Source organism: Pogona vitticeps, chromosome 7 (genome assembly GCF_051106095.1).
Source record: "Pogona vitticeps strain Pit_001003342236 chromosome 7, PviZW2.1, whole genome shotgun sequence".
NCBI classification, from domain to species: Eukaryota; Metazoa; Chordata; class Lepidosauria; order Squamata; family Agamidae; genus Pogona; species Pogona vitticeps.
In genome coordinates this window covers 13,841,609-13,862,773 of record NC_135789.1, presented here as the reverse complement: position 1 = coordinate 13,862,773, position 21,165 = coordinate 13,841,609, and the positions used below count along the sequence as shown (strand labels likewise).

The following is a 21,165-nucleotide window of genomic DNA, read 5'->3' as shown; positions in this document are numbered from 1 at the left end:
CTTATTTTGCTCTTCCATTTTTCAAAGGCTTCTGCTCTCTCTCAATCTCTCCCTCCGGCCTTCTTCATAGCTGCGTCCCTACCTGCCCATAATCAAGCAGGCTGGTGCTGCCCTCTCTCTCTCCTAGACCACTGAGTCAGGTTCATGAGCCAAGGCTACCCCCTTGCACAGATGGGCTGTCCGTTCAGGCCCATAATCTCCCCACAACATCTGGGTTAGTGGCGGAAATCCAGGAACCATCGTTTAATTTTCTTGCTCTATCGGAGCCCTGAATTTTGCCCTAATTTCTGGCTCAGAGAAGAGACAGGCAAATATACCCCTATCATCCTGCATGGGCAGAACATCCAGGATCTAGCTTATCATCCGTGTGTGGCTCTCCTAACCTGGGGGCTTCCTATGATTCCTGTTTAATGCTTTTTAAAAAAGAAAAGTTGTTAGGTGCCGTCAAGTTGCCTCCGACGTTCCGCGCCGCTGTGAATGCAAAATCTCCAAAATCGCCTGCCTGGCTCCGCTCTTGCAAACTCAAAAGTCGTGGCTTCTTTTAGGGAGTCCATCCATCTCGTATTGGGTCTTCCTCTTTTTTTCTGTTGTCTTCCGCTTTTTCCAGCATGACCGTCTCTTCCAGGAAATCCTGCCTTCTCACGAGGTGCCCAAAGTCGAACAGCCTTGGTTGCCACATTTTTCCCTCCAGAGAGAGTTCTTTTATTATTGTTTTTAATTTACAATATTTTTAACCGGCTTTTCTCCTTGTTCATGCCTAATTCAGTGTTCAAACCACTGTGAAATAGTGCTTAGGGATGCCTCTAAAACAGAGTTTATTTCCTCTCCAGAAGCAGGAAATAAGTGCAGGAAGGTGTTATCCTTTCTATACTCTTCCAATCGCATCAGATAATCAAAAGAAACCAGAGACTGATCTGGTTCAGAGTCTGGAATTCGGCCAACAAGACGTGAGAGGATGATAGTTAGCCGTCGCACGCCAGGTCCGTCTCCTGGGAGCACGGATGGCATTAACTTATAATGAAGAGAGAGCCTTAAAATAAAACCCAATTTCCTAATTCCTTTCTTATCTCCCGCTGCTGCCTTTCCCTCTTTCTTAAAAAAGAAGTTATAAGAAGAAGCTAATGTTAATAATAAAAAGGTAAAAAGACAGACCCGCAGGTTAGGAGTTTCCCAGCAGAGGAAGAATCTAGATTTAAGAAGCTTAATATATGTTTAAATGGCATAATTTCTTTACCCATGGGGCCGGATTCTGTGCACATCCCAAGTAAACAGAACACATGATTTAATTTATTTTTCCTTTGTCATTTCGGCCGTTCTCACCATTTATGGAGGTGGTTATTTTAGGAAAGTGGTAAATCCAGGAGGTTTGGGGAAACAATACGTGGATAAGAAATGGACAAGTGGGCTTTGCGGTTTCCAAAAAGTGTTTTATAAATCATTATTGCAACTTCATGGAAATATGGCTTGGAAAGATACCCCTGTCGGTCGCCGGTACCATGTATGGCTCTGATGGTTGGTCTGGTGTTGCTTTTTTATAAGCACAATGTTCTTTTTCAGAAAGCTTGCCTACAAATTCTAGTCAGCAGGTCAGGTCTGGCCTTCGAAGTCGGACAATCCGCCCTGATTAAAGGCTAATGGGAGTTGTAGCCCAAAAGGACCCAGGAGGCCACGAGCAATCCGCTTTTGACAATGGGAGGAACTTCTTTTCTCTGTTTCAATACAAATAATTTAATTGCCCACAAAACTCCTAGCAGGTATTAGTGTGTTTAATGATCCCAACCTAGAACTGAGCTCTTTTGGTTAAGGGTGATGAGAATTATCCTTCAGAGGCTGGACTACAACTCCCATCAGCTCTTGCCAGCCAGTGGTGAAGGACGATGGGATTTCAAATCCAGAAAAAATCCAGAAGGCCACAAACGGCCTTAAATGAAAATCTAATTCTAATTAAAGGCCTAATTAAATTAAACCCACTGCTCCCTGGAGATGAGGAAGAGGGTTTGCAGACTCAGAAGTCGTGGCTTCCTTGAGGGGGTCCGTCCCTCTTGCATTCGGCTTTTTAATCCTCTTCATCGTCATCTTAGAACTGCCAGGCTGGAAGGGACCTTTTGGGTCATCTAGTCCAGCCCCTATCAAGGAAGCCCAGTGGGGGATTTGAACTCCCAACCTTTGGCAAGCCAGAACTCTAAACCCCTGAGCTACCCAGCTTTGCTTACTGGCTTGCCTAAATGAACAGGAACAAACACTGCTAAGGGGTTGTAACTACTACTACTACTTCATTGTTGTTGTTGTTGTTGTTGTTGTTGTTGTTGTTGTTGTTGTTGTTGTTGTTAAAGGTGCTGAATTCTCTGCCCCCCCAAATACATATTCAGCACCTTGGAGAGCAACTTGAAAATGATGATTTCCCACCCCAGTTTCCTCCCTCATTCCTGCCTTGGGTCACCCTGAGTCAAAGGCGACTGGACCACAACACAATGGCCACTACCTCAGCTTCCCTGCCTGTGTCACCTTTTCTTTTCTTCCCCCCCCCCTTCCAACCTGTCTCCAGGCCCTTCTACCAAGAGCAGCTGCGTTTTTTCCAGCTCAGTAACATGCATTTTTTATGATCGGGGGCTCCCCGCGAACCGTGTGTGTATGGAAGACAACGGGGTGGGAGGAGAGAGAAAACCACACAGCGCAAAAAAATAATGGGGGGTGGGAGAGAGAAGGGGTGGGGGAAATCAAGGGCATCTTGCATCCTTGTTTTTTTTACCTTTCTCTCTCATCCCTCTTGCCATTGGTCCTCTCCATGGTTACCAAAGACCCATTTCTGGGCTCATTGGCTGGACCGGTGAGCATCCTTTCAAGATGCTTCTCACTCCCACCACCCTTTAAGATTTTCAATTTACTCTTTTTTTTTTAACTCTCTGCATGGCACAAGCTACCGGAGGTGGTGGGGGAGGACGGACGGACGGACAGACTTTTCCCCATGCAAAAATGCATGACACTTCTGAGAGGTCAATGTGGGTGTGAAAGAAATCTGGATTCGTTTATGCCATGTTTCCCCGAAAATAAGACAGGGTTTTATATGAATTTTTGCTCCACCCCCCCAAAAAACAACAACGCAGTAGGGCTTATTTTCAGGCGATGTTTTATGTTTTTTTTCCCATGTACAACCGTCTACATTTATTCATGTCATCTTCTGGTTGCTGCACAAAGGTGGAAGGCGGGGTTTCACTTAACTAGGGTTTATTTTGGGGGGTAGGGCGGTAGGGCTTATATTTTGAGCATCCTGGAAAAAAAACCTACTAGGGCTTATTTTTAGGTAAGGTCTTATTTTCGGGGGAAAACAGAGTTGTTTGTGTTTCATTTTTCGGTGGTTCCCCCCACCCCACCAATTCTGCTCTGATTTTATTTCTGGACTCTCTCTCCATTTAAAATATTCTCTCCTCCTGGCCAACAACCGAGGGGGCAGCATGCACAGTTTAAAGCCAAATTTTAAAAGCTTAAAAATAAACGTAACTGCACATTTTTTGAAAAGAGTTAAGACGCTGAACAAAATCAGCCAAGGTGTTTTAAAGACACATTTTCAAACCCCTCAGCTTTTGGCATCGTGCCCTTGCCCTCCTGCGGGGGGGGGGACGCAGCTGCTGATGCTCGGACATGTGGGGGGTGAATGGATGCAGACGGATCCGGATAAAACTCGCTTTTCCTTCTGCATCGCTGGGCACCCGAATCCAGGCCAGCCGACTGGGGTTCGCCAAGAACTTGTTTTGTTCTGGATGCCTGGCCCTTCTGCACCGGGGTTTTTAATCCTTGCACACTAGCAAAAGGTGGGTTTTTCCAGGTCCTAAAATGACACCCTCCCCAGTACATCATTATCAGCTAGAATAATAATCCTTTTAGAACGGCAGGGCTGGAAGGGACCCCTAAGGATAATCCAGTCCAGCCCCATGTCCAGGAGGCAACATGGGGGATTCGAACTCACCATCTCTGGCTCCACAGCCCAGAGACATCAAGCCCTGAGCTATTTATTTGGCAGAGGTTACAGCCCAGTTGGCCAGCGCCGTGTCTGTAGCTGGCCCAAATGGGGCACAGGATGTAACCCTCTGTCTTTGCCAACAATGGCTCAGAGGGAAAAGATGCCTAAGGGGCAGGCCATAAAATCTTTGTTAAGCTATATTTCATACGGGTGTCTGGTTTGGTTTTCTGTTTTCTCCTACTAATGTCTTGGAGGGAGTTATTGAGACTATAATTCCAGTTGATGAAGGGGGGGGAAGGGAGTGGGCTATTCTGGGGTACTTGAAGCTTTTCTGCTATGTGAATCAGTGAGATTAAATTTTGGGCATAAGGAGTCTGGTTATAGGGACTAGGGTGTGTGTGTTAAAATAACACACACACACACACACACACCAGTGCACAAGTGTTAGTTTGCGTGTAAAGTGAAGTGAGAGAATGGAGATCAAAGCATCCCCCTCCTCTCTTTGAATAGCAGAATTTAATTGAGTTTTTCCAGACCATTTTTTTCTAGGACGGGTGAGAATTTTATTTCATGTGAGGTTTTTAAGATCAGAGTTTATCAGCATCATAATGGGAATGGGGCGGTTTCTGCCCAGCTCAACTGAGGACAGATGAAAGGCGGTCGAGCAGGGTCTGTTTTAAGGCATGGAACTCTTTGCCACTAGATGAAGCTTCCAAAGCAAAATGTGATGCGTTTCTTCTGATCTACATTCTGTGGCAAAGTCAGATTAAGTGCGCCCCCGAATCCTGGCTTAATGTTTGTCGTCTTTTGTGCGTCGGCCGCGTGGATTGGTGTATAAGGGGGGATATGCATTAGCTAGCAATGCTGGAGTTTATGTTTCAGAGGGAGTTATAGAGACCATAAGGGCCCATATAGAGAAAGGAATGAACCACTCCTGCGGAACTTGAAGCTATTCTGCTCTGTGATCTCTTCTTAATTAGCTGTGCTGTGCCATGAGTGGGGGGGGGGGGGTCGGACCCGATGGCCTTATAGGCCCCTTCCAACTCAATTATTCTATGATTCTGTGCCATTGCATCAATGCCAGGATAACTAGCCATAAGATACCAGCCAATATATTTTATTCCCAAGCACTTGTAAATTAGATTGTGATTTTACATAGTTTTTTTCTAGCCTAGGACTGGACTCTTTTGGTTAAGGATGATGAGAATTTTCTGTCCTTAAGATGTTGGGCGACAAAAGATCGTCTTGGTACAGACTTGCGATGATGGTGAAACAGATCCTCCATGCACAAGAGAAGTCTATCGCAGAGCACTGGCTGCAGGAAGGGCCGTTGTCTTCCCAATACAGGCTTCCTTGGCGGCATTTCTATACCTAAATTGCTCCTCCTCTGGTTCTGTCACATTATTGGATGGCTCTGTGTGAACGGCGGCTCCACACCGGGTTTCAGTATGAACTTTCTCCTGGTACCTCAGAACCCCAAACATCCAGCAAATTGGTTTTGCAAAATGAAAAGCCACGGAGGCCCTCTTTCGTCGAAGGCCGGGCCATCTGACCTGAATTAAAACCTCCCTCGACATTAGTAAAAGCACCTTGTGATGCTGGTGGCGCCACCGACAGGCGCACGTGCTTCAGCATGTGCTCCACGCTCGACGGCGCCTCGGAGCTCCGGCCTCGGGTGGCCCACATGCACGCACAAGCGCCCGTGAAGTCTCCCTTCCTGGGTGCCTGCCAGCCAGCATTTGACAGGTGTGGTCCGACTGGCACCCTCGGCGCCACGAGAGAAGCCACACGGTGGGCCAGCGGATGGCTTCCGTGGAGATCCCTCTGCGCTGCTCGTTCGCATCCAGCTGCTAGTCAATCAGCTCTTCTCGTGGCAAGCAATCAGAAGAACGGCTGGAGAGCTCAGCGGTGGAGGTCTCTGATTTTGGAACCAGAGGTTCGGAGTTCGAATCCCCCCCCCCCGTGGGGGTCTCCTTCCTTGATAGGGGCTGGATTGGATGATCTCATAGAGTCCCTTCCAGCTCTGTGTTTGTAAGATGATGGTGATGATGAAGAAGAAGCTCTCACTTCTCCCAGACTATCCTGCCCCTGGTCCTTCAGAAAGCTGCGGTCTGTTGAAGTCCTAGGCTTACTTTAAGGAGTCAGTCCATCTCGGATTGGGCCCTCCACCTTTCCCAGTGTGGTGGTCTTTTCTGAAGGGCCCGGTCTTCTCAAGATGTGTCAAAAGTATACAGTACCAAATAGATTCTCTACTGCTACGGCAGCTGCCTTTTTTTCTCTCTGAAACATGAGGACTAGAGTCTTGGTTTCATTTTAAGGAGGTTTTGGGATGGAAAAGGCCACATATTCTATAGCATCCTGGAATCGGCCCCCTCGAAGGTCACCGACTCCAACCCTTGGCAGGAACCCAATTCCAGGCAGCTCCCACAGAGGGCTGTACTTCAGAAAATACCCTGTTTTAAAAGGAAGAGCGGAGTCTCAGCGTGGGGTCTCACATCCCAAGGTCGGCCCCCAGGTTTTCTGAGCAGCTCGCGGGCCCATCAGTGCACAGGCGAGAAGAGTGCTGGAGGGAGCAACGGTGTAAACTGGCGCCCTTGTCTTGTGAAGGGTCTGTTCTTTCTTATTGTGGAGTCATGCCGATGTGCTGGAATGAGCAAGAATGCACCCGGCTAACAAAGACCCGTGAGATTATGGGGTGGCGAAGGAGGGGAGGAAAGGCACGGAATGGGGGGAGTGCACCTCCTTCGAGCTCAGCGCATCGCTCACATGACTTGTCATTAGCTGCCGGGGACCGCCGCGCACGGAGCAAGCGCCCACCGGCTTTGGGGTCCCCTCTTCCGAAGCCACGACCCGGCCCGCGCACCAAACAGCGCATGGAGCATGGTTTGGGGTTTGGAAATGCGCCCAGGGGCCGGGAAGGAGGACCACGGAGCCCCTGACTTGAAGAGGTGGAGAAAATGAGGGACACCAAGGTGAGACGAGATCTCGAGAAAGCGATTTGCCCACAGCCGGGCACTCAGCGCGCATGTATGTGCTGTTCGTGTCCTGGGTTCTTTTGGGGGGGTTTCCTGTTTCTGGCCAGGACAGGGGTCTGGAGCTTCTTTCTAAGCTGCCTTTCCCGTCATGAGCGGCTCGAGGCAGGAATCACAGGAGGACGGGTCTGATCGGGTGGTGTGCAAGCATGCGGGGGGGGGGGTGTCGGTGAAAAAAAAGGGGAGCGTCCGTGCATCGAGAAAAGGTGACCATGGATCTCATTTTGGGGTGGAAGGAGAGAGAGAAGGGAGTCAGGGAGAGGCGCATCATCTCTGGGAGGATGACAGACAAAGAGGTGAAAGGGGGCCGAGCGCGCATGAGAGAGAGAGAAACAAAGGATGGGTTGATGTTTGAACGGAGGGGGCGGTAAATCCTGCAAGGAGGCAAACCATAAATGTGGGTCCAGATCCACCCCAAAGCTGCACCCCACTGCTGCGAAATTCTTACGCCTTCCTCCAGGACATCCATTTGGGGGTGTGCCAAAAATATCTCCTGCACCGAGGTGAGTGTGGAAAGGTTTCCGTTAAGGACAGAACAGTCGAGGGATCTCCAGGCCTCCCCGACGGAGGAAGAGCGCAGATTTGGGATCTTCCCGGCGCCAGATGCAGGATCGGCGGTGTGGAAATCCCCAGAGGGAGATTTCGCACGGGGGTTTCACACCCCCGGCTAGCTGGGTTCTGGCGCACGGCCGGCGCCGCTTAGCCAGCTTTGGGCAATACCAAAGCAGGTCTGGAGCATCTCGGAAAGGAAATGGAGAGAACCTTACAAAAATCTGACGGAGAACGAATGGCCACAATCTTGGGGTGCGGGAAAAAAAACGGGAGACGTCCAGGGGGGCGACTCGGGATGGTTGAGAGATCACAGCCCAAGCCCTCTGCATGTGGTCAGAGGCTATGGAGGCAGCCTGCTCTTTGCAGCTATGGCTCCGTGCATTTTTCAGGAGATGCGCAAAATTTCTTCTTTCCTGCGCACTGGACCAGCGCATGGCTTCTCTCATAGTGGGACGAGTCCGGCCCTTCTATTGTGTGGCTCACTCCCATTTTTCACCTTTTTCAGCTGTTCTTTTTGAGATGGGGGTCATGGCCCAAATGGCGTGTTGTATTCCACTTGCTTGGTGTCACACAGCAGCTGTCGATTGATTCCTTCCTTCCTTGATCCATCCATCCATTTATTGACTGATGATATTTTTTACTCTGCTTTTCCCATTAAATAAAAAAGGACCCTGGGCGGCTTACCTCTTTAAAAGACAATGTTTAAAGCCAAATACAATAAGGAAACAATCACTGAAAAAGATCCGACGAATGTCGTGGTAAAAAATAAGCTGCATCCAAACACTTTTAAAAGCAACAAGGCATAACTATCTGTTTAAAAACCCCGCTCAGGCCACCAGTCACACAGGGAAAGCTGGACTGAAGAGAAAGGTCTTTGCTTGCTTGTGGAAGGGCAGCAAAGACAAGGCCAGACTGGCCTCTAGTGGGAGGGAGTTCCAGAGTCTGGGAGCACCAGATCTGACTCCTTGAAATAAGAATTGCAAAGATGGGGCCAGATTGGCCTCCAGGGGCAGGGAGTTCCAAAGTCTGGAAGCAGCCACCGAGAAGGCCCCTGTCTTGTGTCTCCCCACCAAATGTACCTGTGAGGGTGGCAGGACTTGTTAGCTACTCGATAAAGCTGGGAGGGTTGTTTTTCTTAACCAATATATGTGTTTTTTTCTGCCGGGATGACCAACATGCCTGGTCCTGTCCCCTTTCTTTCTGCCCTGTTGCAGCCCATGCAGGAGCTGAAGATGTCGGGGGCCATCGCATCCTATGACCAGCTGGTGAGGCAAGTGGAGGCCCTGAAGAAGGAGAACACTCACCTTCGGCGGGAGCTGGAGGACAACTCCAGCCACCTCTCGAAGCTGGAAAATGAGACCTCAGATATGAAGGTGAGCTCCCCAAAAACTGGGTGCAAATGGTGGTAAAGGACGACAGGGTTTTTGTGCTGGCCCTGGGCTTAGAGGGGAGAGCAAGCAACCCAAGGAAACGGGTGCCTTGGTTTTTCCTGATTTAACAGGACAGGGGAAAATCATTCCGCTCTGGGCTTTAGTCCGAACTTTGCATTCAAGATGCCAAAACCAGCGTTTAGGAAGGCAGCTTTGAACTTCAAACTTGGAAGTGCCTCAATGTTGGGTTCTTGGACTAAAACTCCTGGGGAATCGGGGGGGGGACGTCATCGCCCAGCAGCGCCAACCTCCGCAGCTCTGGTTCGGATGAAAACCTGAAGCGGGTTCGTGATGGAATGGGAGTTGTCGGTATCAAATTTCGCCTCTACCCAGCCCCCAAAACCCACAAAATCTCAAGAAAACGCCCCCTTCTTGATGCTGGGGCCACCCAATGCTTGGTGTGCTTGTTCGGACTGTCTTTCTAATTTTAATTTTCTAATTTTAAGACAAAAAGATTTAAAAAAAAAGATTTAAAAACAACCCTATAGGGAATCTCCCATCTCCTGCCTGGCTTAGGACAGGGTGCTTCTGAGCATGTATCTATGGCAGACCTCATGGGAACTGCTTTTAATTTTCTCACTGCCTTCCCTCCGCCCGCCCCCCAGGAAGTTCTGAAGCACCTGCAGGGCAGACTGGAACAGGAAGCCAAAGTGATGGTCTCGTCGGGCCAGATGGAGGTCCTGGATCAGCTGAAAGGTGAGCAGAAAGAAGCTTTGGTTCAATTTTTCGTGAGTCTGAAAGGATTAAAAATATTAGAAGAAAAAAAACTAGAAATACATATTTTCACCATGTATTTCCAAGAATGGGCCACTAGAGAGAGACAGAGAGCATGATGGGCTCTGTCTCCCTCGAGTGGCCAGTTCTGGTAATACACGGTAAAAACACTTTTTTCCCCTGGATTTTTCTTTTACCCTACTATGTCTAGTGTTCGCTGTGATCCACAGTCTAAATCTAAGTCTAAATCCCCAGTTCACTCATGGCACTCCTTTTCCAGCTCTCCAGATGGACATCACCAGCTTATACAACCTGAAGTTCCACCCTCCAGCCCTCCTCCCAGAGCCGGTCTGCCAGCTGCCCACCCCGGAGGACAGCCCAGCCCGTTCGTCCAGCCTCCAGAGGAAGGACAGCCTGGGGGACCTGAGCCACGCCACCCTCCGGCTCTTAGAGGAGCTCGACCGGGAGAGGTATTGGATTGTCAGTGTTCCTGGGGAAGGGGCTGTGAGTCTTCCCCCTTCAGTAGCAATAGCTTTGCCTTCCACCATCCTTCCTTCTAACCATCATCAGCTCCTTCCTTCCTTCTATCCATCATCAGCTCCTTCCTTCCATCCATTATCAGCTCCTTCCTTCCTTCTATCCATCATAAGCTCCTCCCTCCCTCCCTTCCTTCAATCCATCATCAGCTCCTCCCTCCCTTCCTTCCTCTTATCCATCATCAGCTCCTTCCTTCCTTCCTTCCTTCCTTCCTTCCTTCCTTCCTTCCTTCCTTCCTTCCTTCCTTCCTTCCTTCCTTCCTTCCTTCCATCCATCCATCCATCCATCCATCCATCCATCCATCCATCCATCTATTCCTTCCTTCCTTCTTTCCTTCCTTCCTTCCAACATCAGCTCCTCCTTCAGGCTCCCTCCCTTCCTTCCTCTTATCCATCATCAGCTCCTCCCTCCCTTCCTTCCTCTTATCCATCATCAGCTCCTTCCTTCCTTCCTTCCTTCCTTCCTTCCTTCCTTCCTTCCTTCCTTCCTTCCTTCCTTCCTTCCTTCCTTCCTTCCTTCTTTCCTTCCTTCCTTCCTTCCTTCCAACATCAGCTCCTCCTTCAGGCTCCCTCCCTTCCTTCCTCTTATCCATCATCAGCTCCTCCCTCCCTTCCTTCCTCTTATCCATCATCAGCTCCTTCCTTCCTTCCTTCCTTCCTTCCTTCCTTCCTTCCTTCCTTCCATCCATCCATCATCAGCTCCTCCTTCAGGCTCCCTCCCTCCCTTCCTTCCTCTTATCCATCACCAGCTCCTTCCTTCCTTCCTTCCTTCCTTCCTTCCTTCCTTCCTTCCTTCCTTCCTTCCTTCCTTCCTTCCTTCCTTCCTTCCTTCCTTCCTTCCTTCCATCCATCCATCCATCCATCCATCCATCCATCCATCCATCCATCCATCCATCCATCCATCCATCCATCCATCCATCTATTCCTTCCTTCCTTCTTTCCTTCCTTCCTTCCTTCCTTCCAACATCAGCTCCTCCTTCAGGCTCCCTCCCTTCCTTCCTCTTATCCATCACCAGCTCCTTCCTTCCTTCCTTCCTTCCTTCCTTCCTTCCTTCCTTCCTTCCTTCCTTCCTTCCTTCCTTCCTTCCTTCCTTCCTTCCTTCCTTCCTTCCTTCCTTCCTTCCTTCCTTCCTTCTTTCCTTCCTTCCTTCCTTCTTTCCTTCCTTCCTTCCTTCATCAACTCCTCCTTCAGGCTCCCTCCCTCCCTTCCTTCCTCTTATCCACCATCAGCTCCTTTCTTCCTTCCTTCCATCCATCTATTCCTTCCTCCCTCCCTTCCTTCCTTCCTCTTAGCCATCATCAGCCCCTTCCTTCCTCTTAGCCATCATCAGCTCCTTCCTTCCTTCCTTCTCTCATTACAACTTTCTTCCTGCCCTGCCAGGTGTTTCCTGCTGGGGGAGATTGAGAAGGAGGAGAAAGAGAAGCTCTGGTATTACACCCAACTGCAGAGCCTCTCCAAGCGCCTGGACGAGCTCCCGCACGTGGAGACGGTGAGTGCAAATCACCCATCCAGACCACGGCCGGTCAAATCTAGAGCGGGCTGAGGTCTAGCGTCTCAGGCGCAACTCTGTGGCCACAGCTTCACCGGCAGGCTGTCGGGCCCGCCAAACTGCTAATTGTGGCTAATTATAGCACAGGGGTCACGATCCTGCTTGTGCACCTAATTGCACAACCAAAGGGCATTGCAATCAATTAGCCATAATTAGGCCCGGCAATTTATGCAAGTTTTGCACAAAGACCTGCCGGGCTCCATCTTATGTGTCTTTTTCTTTTTGTGTCCGGGCATTCCAAAACAGTGCTAAAATTAAAATTCTTAACAAAGTGTGCAACTTTGGCCCATCGTTGTTGTGTTTCCAATGCAAGTTAACAAAGCCGTTAGTGCTTGATGTAACTATTTTCTTATCTTCCTTTTTCATGGTGGTGGGGGAATCTGTGTTTCGGCTCAGACAATTTCTACACCCCAGCCTTAATTTTCTTATTTACACAACTGCAGGCAGTTTTGAGTACGTTTTGCTATTTATTTACTCACTTTGTTGCCATACATTGTCTCTCTGATTGTCACCTCTGACTTTGACTTCTAATATTTATCGCAACTGATGTATATATAGTATGTTTTCAGATCAGCCATGTAAAAAAAGGTTCAGTACCTCCCCCCAAAAAATTAATTAATCATGTGCCTTTAAGTCAGTCCTGAGTTATGGCAACCCTTTTCAGGTTTTTCCAGGTAGAGAATACTCAGAGGTGTATTACCACGTCCTTCCTCTAGGGGCGCCCTGGGATTGTTCTGCTTGCCCAAGGCCACCCAGGCTGGCTCTTCTCCCAGGAGGCCCAGTGGGGTGGGATTCGAACTCACCGCTTCTGGCCCCGCAGCCAGAAACCTACACCCTTGAACTATCCAGCCCTCTGTACCCTGAAAAGCCTGCAGCTCAACCTTTTAAATCAACGAGTTGGAGGCCTGACTCTGTGTAGAGGAGGCAACCCACACCTTGAAACCGAGAGGCGAGTTGGAGGCAAAAGACCCCTAATTTGCTGGCAGAGAAGGGAGTCCCAGGAAGGTTGGCAACCATCCGGCCGCAGAACCCGCTTCTCTCACCCTCCTCCTCCTCCTCTTCCACCCTGTCCAGTTTTCCATGCAGATGGACCTGATCCGTCAGCAGTTGGAATTCGAAGCCCAGCATATCCGGACACTCATGGAAGAGCGTTTTGGGACGACCGACGAGATGGTGCAGAGAGCCCAGGTGGGGGGCCCAGTCCCTTCCGTTCTTTCTTTTTTTCCATTTCTTGTATTCCGAAGAATACATTCTTAAACTTTTTCTTTCTTTCTTTCTTTCTTTCTTTCTTTCTTTCTTTCTTTCTTTCTTTCTTTCTTTCTTTCTTTCTTTCTTTCTTTCTTTCTTTCTTTCTTTCTTTCTTTCTTTCTTTCTTTCTTTCTTTCTTTCTTTCTTAAATCTTCCTCTCTTTTCCTTTTACTTCCTTCTCATTCTTGAACTGTCCTTCCTTCATATCAGAGCGTTGCACAATTTATATACCTATTTAAAATAGTGGGTCTTAACCTTTGTTATTTGGATGCTTTTGAACTGCAACTCCCAGAAACCCCAGTCAGGACAGCTGGTGGTGAAGGCTTCTGGGAGTTGCAGTCCAAAACTCCTGAGTAACCCAAGGTTAAGAACCAGTGATTTAAAATATAAAGTTAAAAAAACAAATGGAAATGCTAAGATAATTGGACTCTGAGAGGGGGCAGATGATGAGAAGTGAATAAATAGATTAACAATGGGAAAAACATGCATTCCAGTGGGGAGGGTGGGTGGGAAATCCATTGCAAGAAAATAGATTAGAAAAGCTGCAAAAATTAAAACCTGATAGAACAAGGTGACGTCTCTCTTTCTCGAAAAACCCCGCAGATCCGGGCATCACGGCTGGATCAAATCGACAAAGAGCTGATGGAAGCCCAGGACAAAGTTCAACAGGGAGAGACACCGGTAAGGGCATCCCAGAAGCCTTTGCAAAAAAAGGGGGGGGGGAAGCGGACAACTGTCCTGGGTTCCCCTTTTGCAGGCAGTGGCATCAGTGGGCAGGGCTGTGGCTATAGTGGGCGGGGCCAAAAGGAAGAGTGGGTGGGGCCAGAACCACCTTGTGGGCGGAGTCTCTGTTTTTTCCAGCAGTTCCAGAATCTCGCTCTGCAGTCTCTTCAATTCTCTGATCCTGATTACGAATGCAACAGGAATCCCCCCCTTTTATATACCAGATCAGTATCTGCTGATTCACTTATCCACGGTCTTAAAATATGAAATGAAACATCCCCCAAAAAATATATATATGTATATATATTTTAACAATGAAGTTACCAGAACTAGAGAGAGCCAGTGACTGGGCAATGTCTAACCTTCACTATTAAAAGAGGGAGAAAGGGAGAAAGAATGAAGACATTTCATGGAAGTACAGATCAACCGCAAACTGACAAACAATGACCGCTTTCAGCCACAGGCTGAAAAAGAGTGAAAGAGCACAGAGCAGAGAGGCGGGGCTCGCTTTGAAATCCGAGGCAGGGAAGGGACGATTGGTTGGTGCTAGGCTGATTGACGGTCACCCCAGCCACGCCTCCCAGAGGCAGCCTGCAAGGTTGCAAAAAGTCCAATGTCTTTTCGCCGTGGGAAGCCTTGGTCTGGAAACCAGAAGGGATATCTGGTTCAGGATAGAGACCAAAAAAAGAAAAAAACAGTGTTTGGGTCTGATCACAAGCCTAGCCTTCCCCTTCAAAAGAAACTAAAGTGTCAAAAAATTTCACCCCACCAATTTTGCAGGCGGGGGGGGGCTCAGTGCTTTATATTGCCAAACCTTAAGGTGGGGAAGGCGGAATGGAAAAATAGCCCTATGTCATGAATGCAGCCTCCTGTGGTTCTGAAGAGAGGTGGCTGGAACGCCCCCACCCCATCTTCTGGGAGCTTGTCCAGGGTTGCTGTTACCACTACACCACCCTGCCTCCCTCTGCCGTCCTTCCTTGCGTCCTTCTCTCCACCCCTGTAAGAAAACTTGATCAGGCAGAAGGAGATGGTTTCGGACGCCCTTCTGTCTTCCCGTGGCTCCCGCCCGTGGCGTGCTGCGGTGCCGTGACGCTAACGCCTCATGGCAGCCGGAGGGAGAGGCGCCGTGCACTGGAGCCAAATGGCTCCTGCCATGCCCATCTGGAGAGCTGGAAGACGGCTTATGTTTTCTGTGCAGTTGGATCCCAGCCTCGGCGGCGTTGACGTCTCGGGAGGAAGCCACGGGGAAAAGGTGTGGGAAATGGAAGAGGAGAAACCCCGAGCGTTGCAGAAAGGCGAGGCAGAGTTGTTCCCAACCCACCATGGTCCAGAACGGGTTTTGAATGGAGAGCAATGGGGCAGCATAGTGGTTAGAGCACCACATAAGCCGCTGTGAGCCACACAAGGGACAAAATCCTCGTGCATTTTATGGGGCTCCTTGGGAGAAGCATTGGGGGGGGGGTCCCGCACCGACATTTGTTCCTAAATAACTGCAAAGATCCCAAATATGTCTGGGCTCCCTGCACCGAGGAGGGAGGTCAATGTCTGGAGGGCCCGCCAGGGAACATCTTGTGGGTTCCCTCAGTGGCTCCGGAGAGGGCGCGAGATCGTGAAAAAAAAAAGACCAGGGCATTACTGAGCATGTCTAAAAGGCAATCCTTTCTGTTGTGAGCCTTGACCCCCAAATCCGGGGCTTGAGGGCTGTGCCGCTCCCCCCACACTCCTCAAGATTTCCAATGCCTGGACCCCGAATCCCTAAAACTGATTTTTGGGGCCAAAATATGGAGTATTGCAATGTTGTATATACTGTACTCCTATATAGATGGCATCTAGCAACCCGGTAGGTCGGTCGATAGATAGATAGAAGGAAGGAAGGGATAGGTAGGTAGATAAAGGGATTAGTTGATAGATAGATTCACACAAATGCACAGCAAAAACTAGTACAAAATAGTTTCCCAGGCAGAGAAAAGGGGCCATAAACTGTAAGGGCTTTGGCCATGAATGAGGAACCTTTGGAGGGCATGAGAAATCCTTCGAGTGAGGTGCCGCCCCGGGAGAGCTTTCTGCTTGTCCAGGGAAGGAGATGCCCCTCCTCTGGCTTTTGTGTTGGGTCTCAGGGCGCCCTGGGCGGGGAGGGAGGGGTGGAAAGGGAAAATAATCAGGGCGGTTGCCATGGAGACAAGAAGTAGGCCAGCGAGACAAAAAGGATGGAGGCGCTGGACCGCCCAGATCACACATGCATGCGCGCACACACACACGTCTCTCCTTTCGCCCTGCACCTCGGCGGCTGACATCGGCCCAGCTGGGCATCCCAATACGTTATTTTGAACCCAGAGGAAAGGAAATCCTTAAAGCCTCTCTGGACCTCCCTTCTCTGTTTTCCTTTCCTTCCTTGGAAGGAAAAATAAATAAATATTTTTATTCAAAAACATCAGGCACCGTCTGTCCAAAGGATAAAAACTGGTCTTCTCTAACATGTTTTAACCAAAAACCTAAGCATCTGTTAAATATAGATGTTAAGAGCCATGCTTTGTGATGAGTATCAGTATTAAAAATATTTTTACCCCGCCTTTGTCCTCGAAAACAACCTAAGACAGCTTACAATACTGAAAGACACGATTTCAAGCTGGAAACTATGTGTATAAAGAGGCAGCTCACATAATTAACAGGCAATTAAAATTTCTGTGTTTGGGGGGACCCTTGGGACTCCTCTGCCATGGCATTTACAGTAGGACCGCTATGTACACGGGGGTTTGTTTCCGAACCCCGCCACGCAGATGCTGAAAAATGTGGATAATAGCAAACGCTATACCTAACATGGTCTCTGGCTCCCTCTAGCGACCAGTTCTGGTAACGGCACCATAGAAATCTATTTCTCTAGGGAGTACTATAGACAGCGTGGTCTCTAGCTCCCCGTAGCGGTCGATTCTGGTAACTACATCCTTAGAAATATATATTTCCAAGAATTTTTCTTTTTATATTTTCAGACCGTGGATAAGTGATTCAGCGGATGCGGATTATGTGGATACTGGGGTCCGCATCAATCCATTTCAAAATTGGCCTCTAAGTGGCACAAGGGGCTTTTTTACACTTTCAAAAAAAGTTTGTAAGGCGGGGGGGAATAAAGTTGGTGGGAGTTAATGGAGCTGATGCAGACCTCTTGAGGTCAAAGCCCCTTCTCGACCTCGGTGCACAAACTATCTGAGCCATCAAATCCTCATCAGAAGGATGAAAGCTAGAATCTTTACTTCAGGGAAGAAATTCAGCACGGTGGCAGGACAGCGGAAGGTTCTGAGTTCAAATTCCCGGCATTGCCAGTTAAAGGGACATAAGAGCAGGTGATGGGAAGAGTTACCTCCTCGTCGAGGAAAACCCAGAATTAAAATGGCTGCCAGAGGCCGCCTGGATGCCGTCCAACCCCAAATGGTCTCATGGGGTCTTTGTGTTTTCATTCCCCCCACCAGCTCTGCGGGAAGCCGGCTTGCCCTGACGGGGACGAGGGCCTCGAGGTCCCGACTCATCCCGAAGAAGCAGAGAATGGCCCGGGGAACAGCAAGGTAGAAGAAGAAGCAAAACGATGGCTTCAAGCCAATGTGGTTTTTAAAACGTGGATTGAACAGGAAAATATCCCGCAACGATGCTCAGTTGCCAAGCATCGCTAGTCTAGCGAGTCCTGTCTTCTTATAAGGTGCCCAAACGACAACCCTCTCAGTTTGTGTGAAAAGGATTTTGAAGTTTGGGTTCAGCTGCTGTAGCTGAACAGCAGAAGGGCCGCGATTCCCAGAGCAAGAATAGCTTCAAGTTCTCCAATATCGTCCACCGCTATTTATTTATTTATTTATTCATTCATTCGATTGGTTGGTTGGTTGACGAATGGATTCACTGACGGATGGATAGATACGTTGCTCTATTAGTGCCAGTTTTATGGGTTGAAATGTAAAATGTTAAAATTTGCATCTTTTCGGGCGGGAAGAACGGCCAGGGTAACTATCTTTTAAAATAAATTAACCCAACAAACAAACAAATAAAAACCCCACCAAGCAAAACTCCCACCAGATCTTGACTTAGTCCCTGTTTTGACATCCCTCCCTGACGACCTCTTGGAGGCTGGCAAGTTACGATGATGATGATGATTTTTTTGGGGGGGGGGGCGCATCACGACCAGTAAACCAATTTTGTCGCTTGGTCATGCCAAATTCGGTCACCTGTTTGTGCGAACTTTGCAGATTCGCAGACCAGGAGGGCCATGTGGTTGCGCTTTGGCGCCCCTTGGTGTCTGTGTCGGTCACTGCAGCCTGACTCACCTTTCCGTTCCTGATCTTCCCCAGGCGGAGGTGGTCTTCTGGCTCCTCTCCATGCTGGCCACTCGGGACAAAGAGGACATGTCACGCACCTTGCTGGCCATGTCCAGCTCCCAGGAGAGCTGCCTGGCCATGCGGAAGTCGGGCTGCCTCCCACTCCTCCTCCAGATCCTCCACGATGCTGACCGGGAGCCGGGCGCTCCAGAGAGCCCCCAGGGAGGCGGCGCCACCGGGAAGGACTGCCGGATGCGGGCCAACGCTGCCCTGCACAACATTGTCTTCTCCCAGCCAGACGAAGGGCAAGCCAAGAAGGAGATGAGGGTGCTCCACGTCCTGGAGCAAATCCGTTCCTACTCAGAGACCTGCTGGGATTGGCTCAACGTGCCGAACAAGGAAGGGGCCCAGAACACCCTTGAAGGAGGAGCAGGTAGCCAAGGAGCCTTCCTTCCTTCCTTCTCTCCCTCCCTCATTCCTTCCTTCCTCTTATCCATTCACCAGCAACTTCCTTCTATCCATCATCATCTTCCTTCCTTTGCTTCTTCATCTCTTCCTCCCATCATTAGCCTTCCTTCCTTTCCTTCCTTCCTCAGCTCCTTCCTTCCATCATCAGTTCCTTCCTTCCTTCCATCCTTCCTTAGCTTCTTCATCCCTTCCTCCCATCATTGGCCTTCCTTCCTCCCTCCATTTTCCTTCCTTCCTTCCTTCCTTCCTTCCTTCCTTCCTTCCTTCCTTCCTTCCTTCCTTCCTTCCTTCCTTCCTTCCTTCCATCCATCCATCCATCCATCCATCCATCCATCCATCCATCCATCCATCCATCATCAGTTCCTTCCTTCCTTCCATCCTTCCTTCGCTTCTTCATCCCTTCCTCCCATCATTGGCCTTCCTTTCTCCATTTGCCTTCCTTCCTTCCTTCCTCAGCTTCTTCCTTCCTTCCTTCCTTCCTTCCTTCCTTCCTTCCTTCCTTCCTTCCTTCCTTCCTTCCTTCCTTCCTTCCTTCCTTCCTTCCTTCCTTCCTTCCTTCCTCCCTCCCTCCCTCCCCTCCCTCCCTCCCTCCCTCCCTCCCACCTTCTCTTCCTTCTGTGTGCGTTATCTGCACTAGGCCATTAGCGCAGTTTGATCCCAGTTTCGCTGCTTGTCTGCCATCCTGTGGAATCCTGGGACATATAATTTGGTGTGACCTAGTGAAAGCTGGAGGCACCAACGACACAGGAGCAGTGAGACCCCTCCAGGTTTGAATGTGAACTTTATAGGACTTATCCACTTGGGTTCCACTGCTGGATAGCTCAGCAGTTCAGCTGCGGAGCCAGAGATGGGGAATTTGAATCCCCCGTGGGGCCTCCTTGCCAGGGGCTGGACTGGATGATCTCGGGGGTCCCTTCCGGTTCTGCCCTTCTATAATTTAGTATTATTATAACATCTCAGGCAGCACCACTGAGGAGTATATATTCAGTGCCTTGGGCAGCCCCTGTAAATGTCAGACTGAAAGCCGGAGTGGCGTCATCGTCAGTTTTTTCCTCGTAACCCTGGGATTGACCTCCGGGCTATTCAAAGTGGTATCAAACTGGTCTAAACTCGGCCAGGTGGGCTTTCTTCGGCTTAGCTGGGCTTGACACTGACCTTGTCTTGGATTGTTCCATAGGCCCCGTCCCCATCGAGCCCCAGATTTGCCAGGCCACGTGCGCCATCATGAAGCTGTCATTTGACGAGGAGTATCGGCGCGCCATGAACGAGCTGGGTGAGTGACGCTCGGCAACGGGCCAGGTCAAGGGTCTTTAGCTGTGTGGTGGACTTCGGCATGAAGAAATTCCCACCAGTTCTTGTTTAAAAAGATTTCTAACTCCTGTATCTGCGGGGGATTCGTTCCAAGACCTTCCACGGATGCCGAAAAACGTGGGTGATAGCAAACGCCCCTTTAATAGCCACGGCTTGGTCTCTGCTTCCCTCTAGTGGCCAGTTCTGATAACTTCACCTTTAGAAACCTGAATTTCTAGGATTTTTTAAAAAAAATCTTCAAACCGTGGATAGTTTCTCCTTGTCTTGTTTCATCCTTTCCCCCACTCTCTTCTCTCCTTCCCTGTCCAGGCGGCCTGCAAGCCATTGCCGAGCTGCTTCAGGTGGACTATGAGATGCACAAAATGACCAGTGACCCCCTCAACCTGGCCCTGAGGCGATACACCGGCATGGCGCTCACCAACCTCACCTTCGGAGACGTGGTCAACAAGGTACCCCTGTGGACTCCTGGGCCTTGAGGGTCGGGGGACGGGACCCATCAGGCAGAGCAGCAAAATGCCACTCTTTAAGCACAGCCAGTGACCATCGCGAAAGCCAAAGGGACCAGAAGATTAAGTGGAAAAAATATCACGCGCTGTGCCAAGCAGACTGCTTTCTCCAGTTGAGGGAGCACCCCTTCTAAAAACATGCTAAGCGTATCATTAAGCCATCTCTCACCCTAACCTCTCTCGGAGGGGCATTGTACCAATGCAATATGAAAGAGGACAGCCCTCTACCTTGTAGTTTGAACCCATGGTAAGACAGGAGGGAGGGCGGTCCTCCGGGGGCCTTGCATCAGGTGGCAAAATGTTTTAAAATCCTGGTTCTTTTTATTCTCCTTTCCCCGCTTCCCCTTCTTCCTTCCTGCCAAGGCCACCCTGTGTGCCCGCCAGCGATGCATGCAGGCCATCGTGGCGCAGCTGGCGTCAGGCAACGAGGAACTTCACCAGGTGAGCAGGCGGAGCGAGGCAAGGCCGGGGGCGTGCGCAGAGCAGCCTCAGCGGTCATGGCTCTCCGGGTGCATCAAGGGGCCTTGTGGGGCGTCTCACCCTCCATCCCAAAAAATTGAGTGTGTATGTGTGTCTTCACCCACTAAAGTAAACTGGGCTGGCGCCAAGTTCTGCCCTCCGTGAATCGAACTTGGGGCCTGGTGCACCCCAGGAACGCTCTTCCTCCCTTCCTCTCAGGTAGTCTCCAGCATCCTGCGCAACCTCTCCTGGCGAGCTGACATGAACAGCAAGAAGGTCCTCCGGGAGGTGGGCAGCGTGGCCGCGCTCATGCAGTGCGCCTTACGAGCCAGCAAGGTGAGCGTAGAAGGTGTGTGTGTGCGTGGGGGGGGGTTGGCACCCCT

At 49.8% G+C, this 21,165-nt stretch overlaps 1 protein-coding gene across 2 annotated transcripts in view; it reads left to right on the top strand.

Annotated features, from left to right (window-relative positions):
• Positions 1–21,165, top strand: part of APC2 (APC regulator of Wnt signaling pathway 2) — a 36,146-nt gene that overhangs the window by 5,684 nt on the left and 9,297 nt on the right. Inside the window, exons 1-13 of one of the 2 annotated variants that reach the window (XM_078379057.1) lie at positions 6,001–6,930; positions 8,757–8,915; positions 9,578–9,668; positions 9,967–10,156; positions 11,604–11,712; positions 12,847–12,960; positions 13,624–13,701; positions 17,208–17,300; positions 18,072–18,471; positions 19,684–19,779; positions 20,127–20,266; positions 20,687–20,764; positions 21,002–21,118. In XM_078379057.1, coding sequence (XP_078235183.1) covers positions 6,916–6,930; positions 8,757–8,915; positions 9,578–9,668; positions 9,967–10,156; positions 11,604–11,712; positions 12,847–12,960; positions 13,624–13,701; positions 17,208–17,300; positions 18,072–18,471; positions 19,684–19,779; positions 20,127–20,266; positions 20,687–20,764; positions 21,002–21,118 — 1,680 coding nt within the window. In that variant the 5' untranslated portion in view covers positions 6,001–6,915. Of the gene's footprint in view, positions 1–6,000; positions 6,931–8,756; positions 8,916–9,577; positions 9,669–9,966; positions 10,157–11,603; positions 11,713–12,846; positions 12,961–13,623; positions 13,702–17,207; positions 17,301–18,071; positions 18,472–19,683; positions 19,780–20,126; positions 20,267–20,686; positions 20,765–21,001; positions 21,119–21,165 lie in introns of those variants that run through there. The other variant, XM_020780947.3, reaches the window with a different exon arrangement.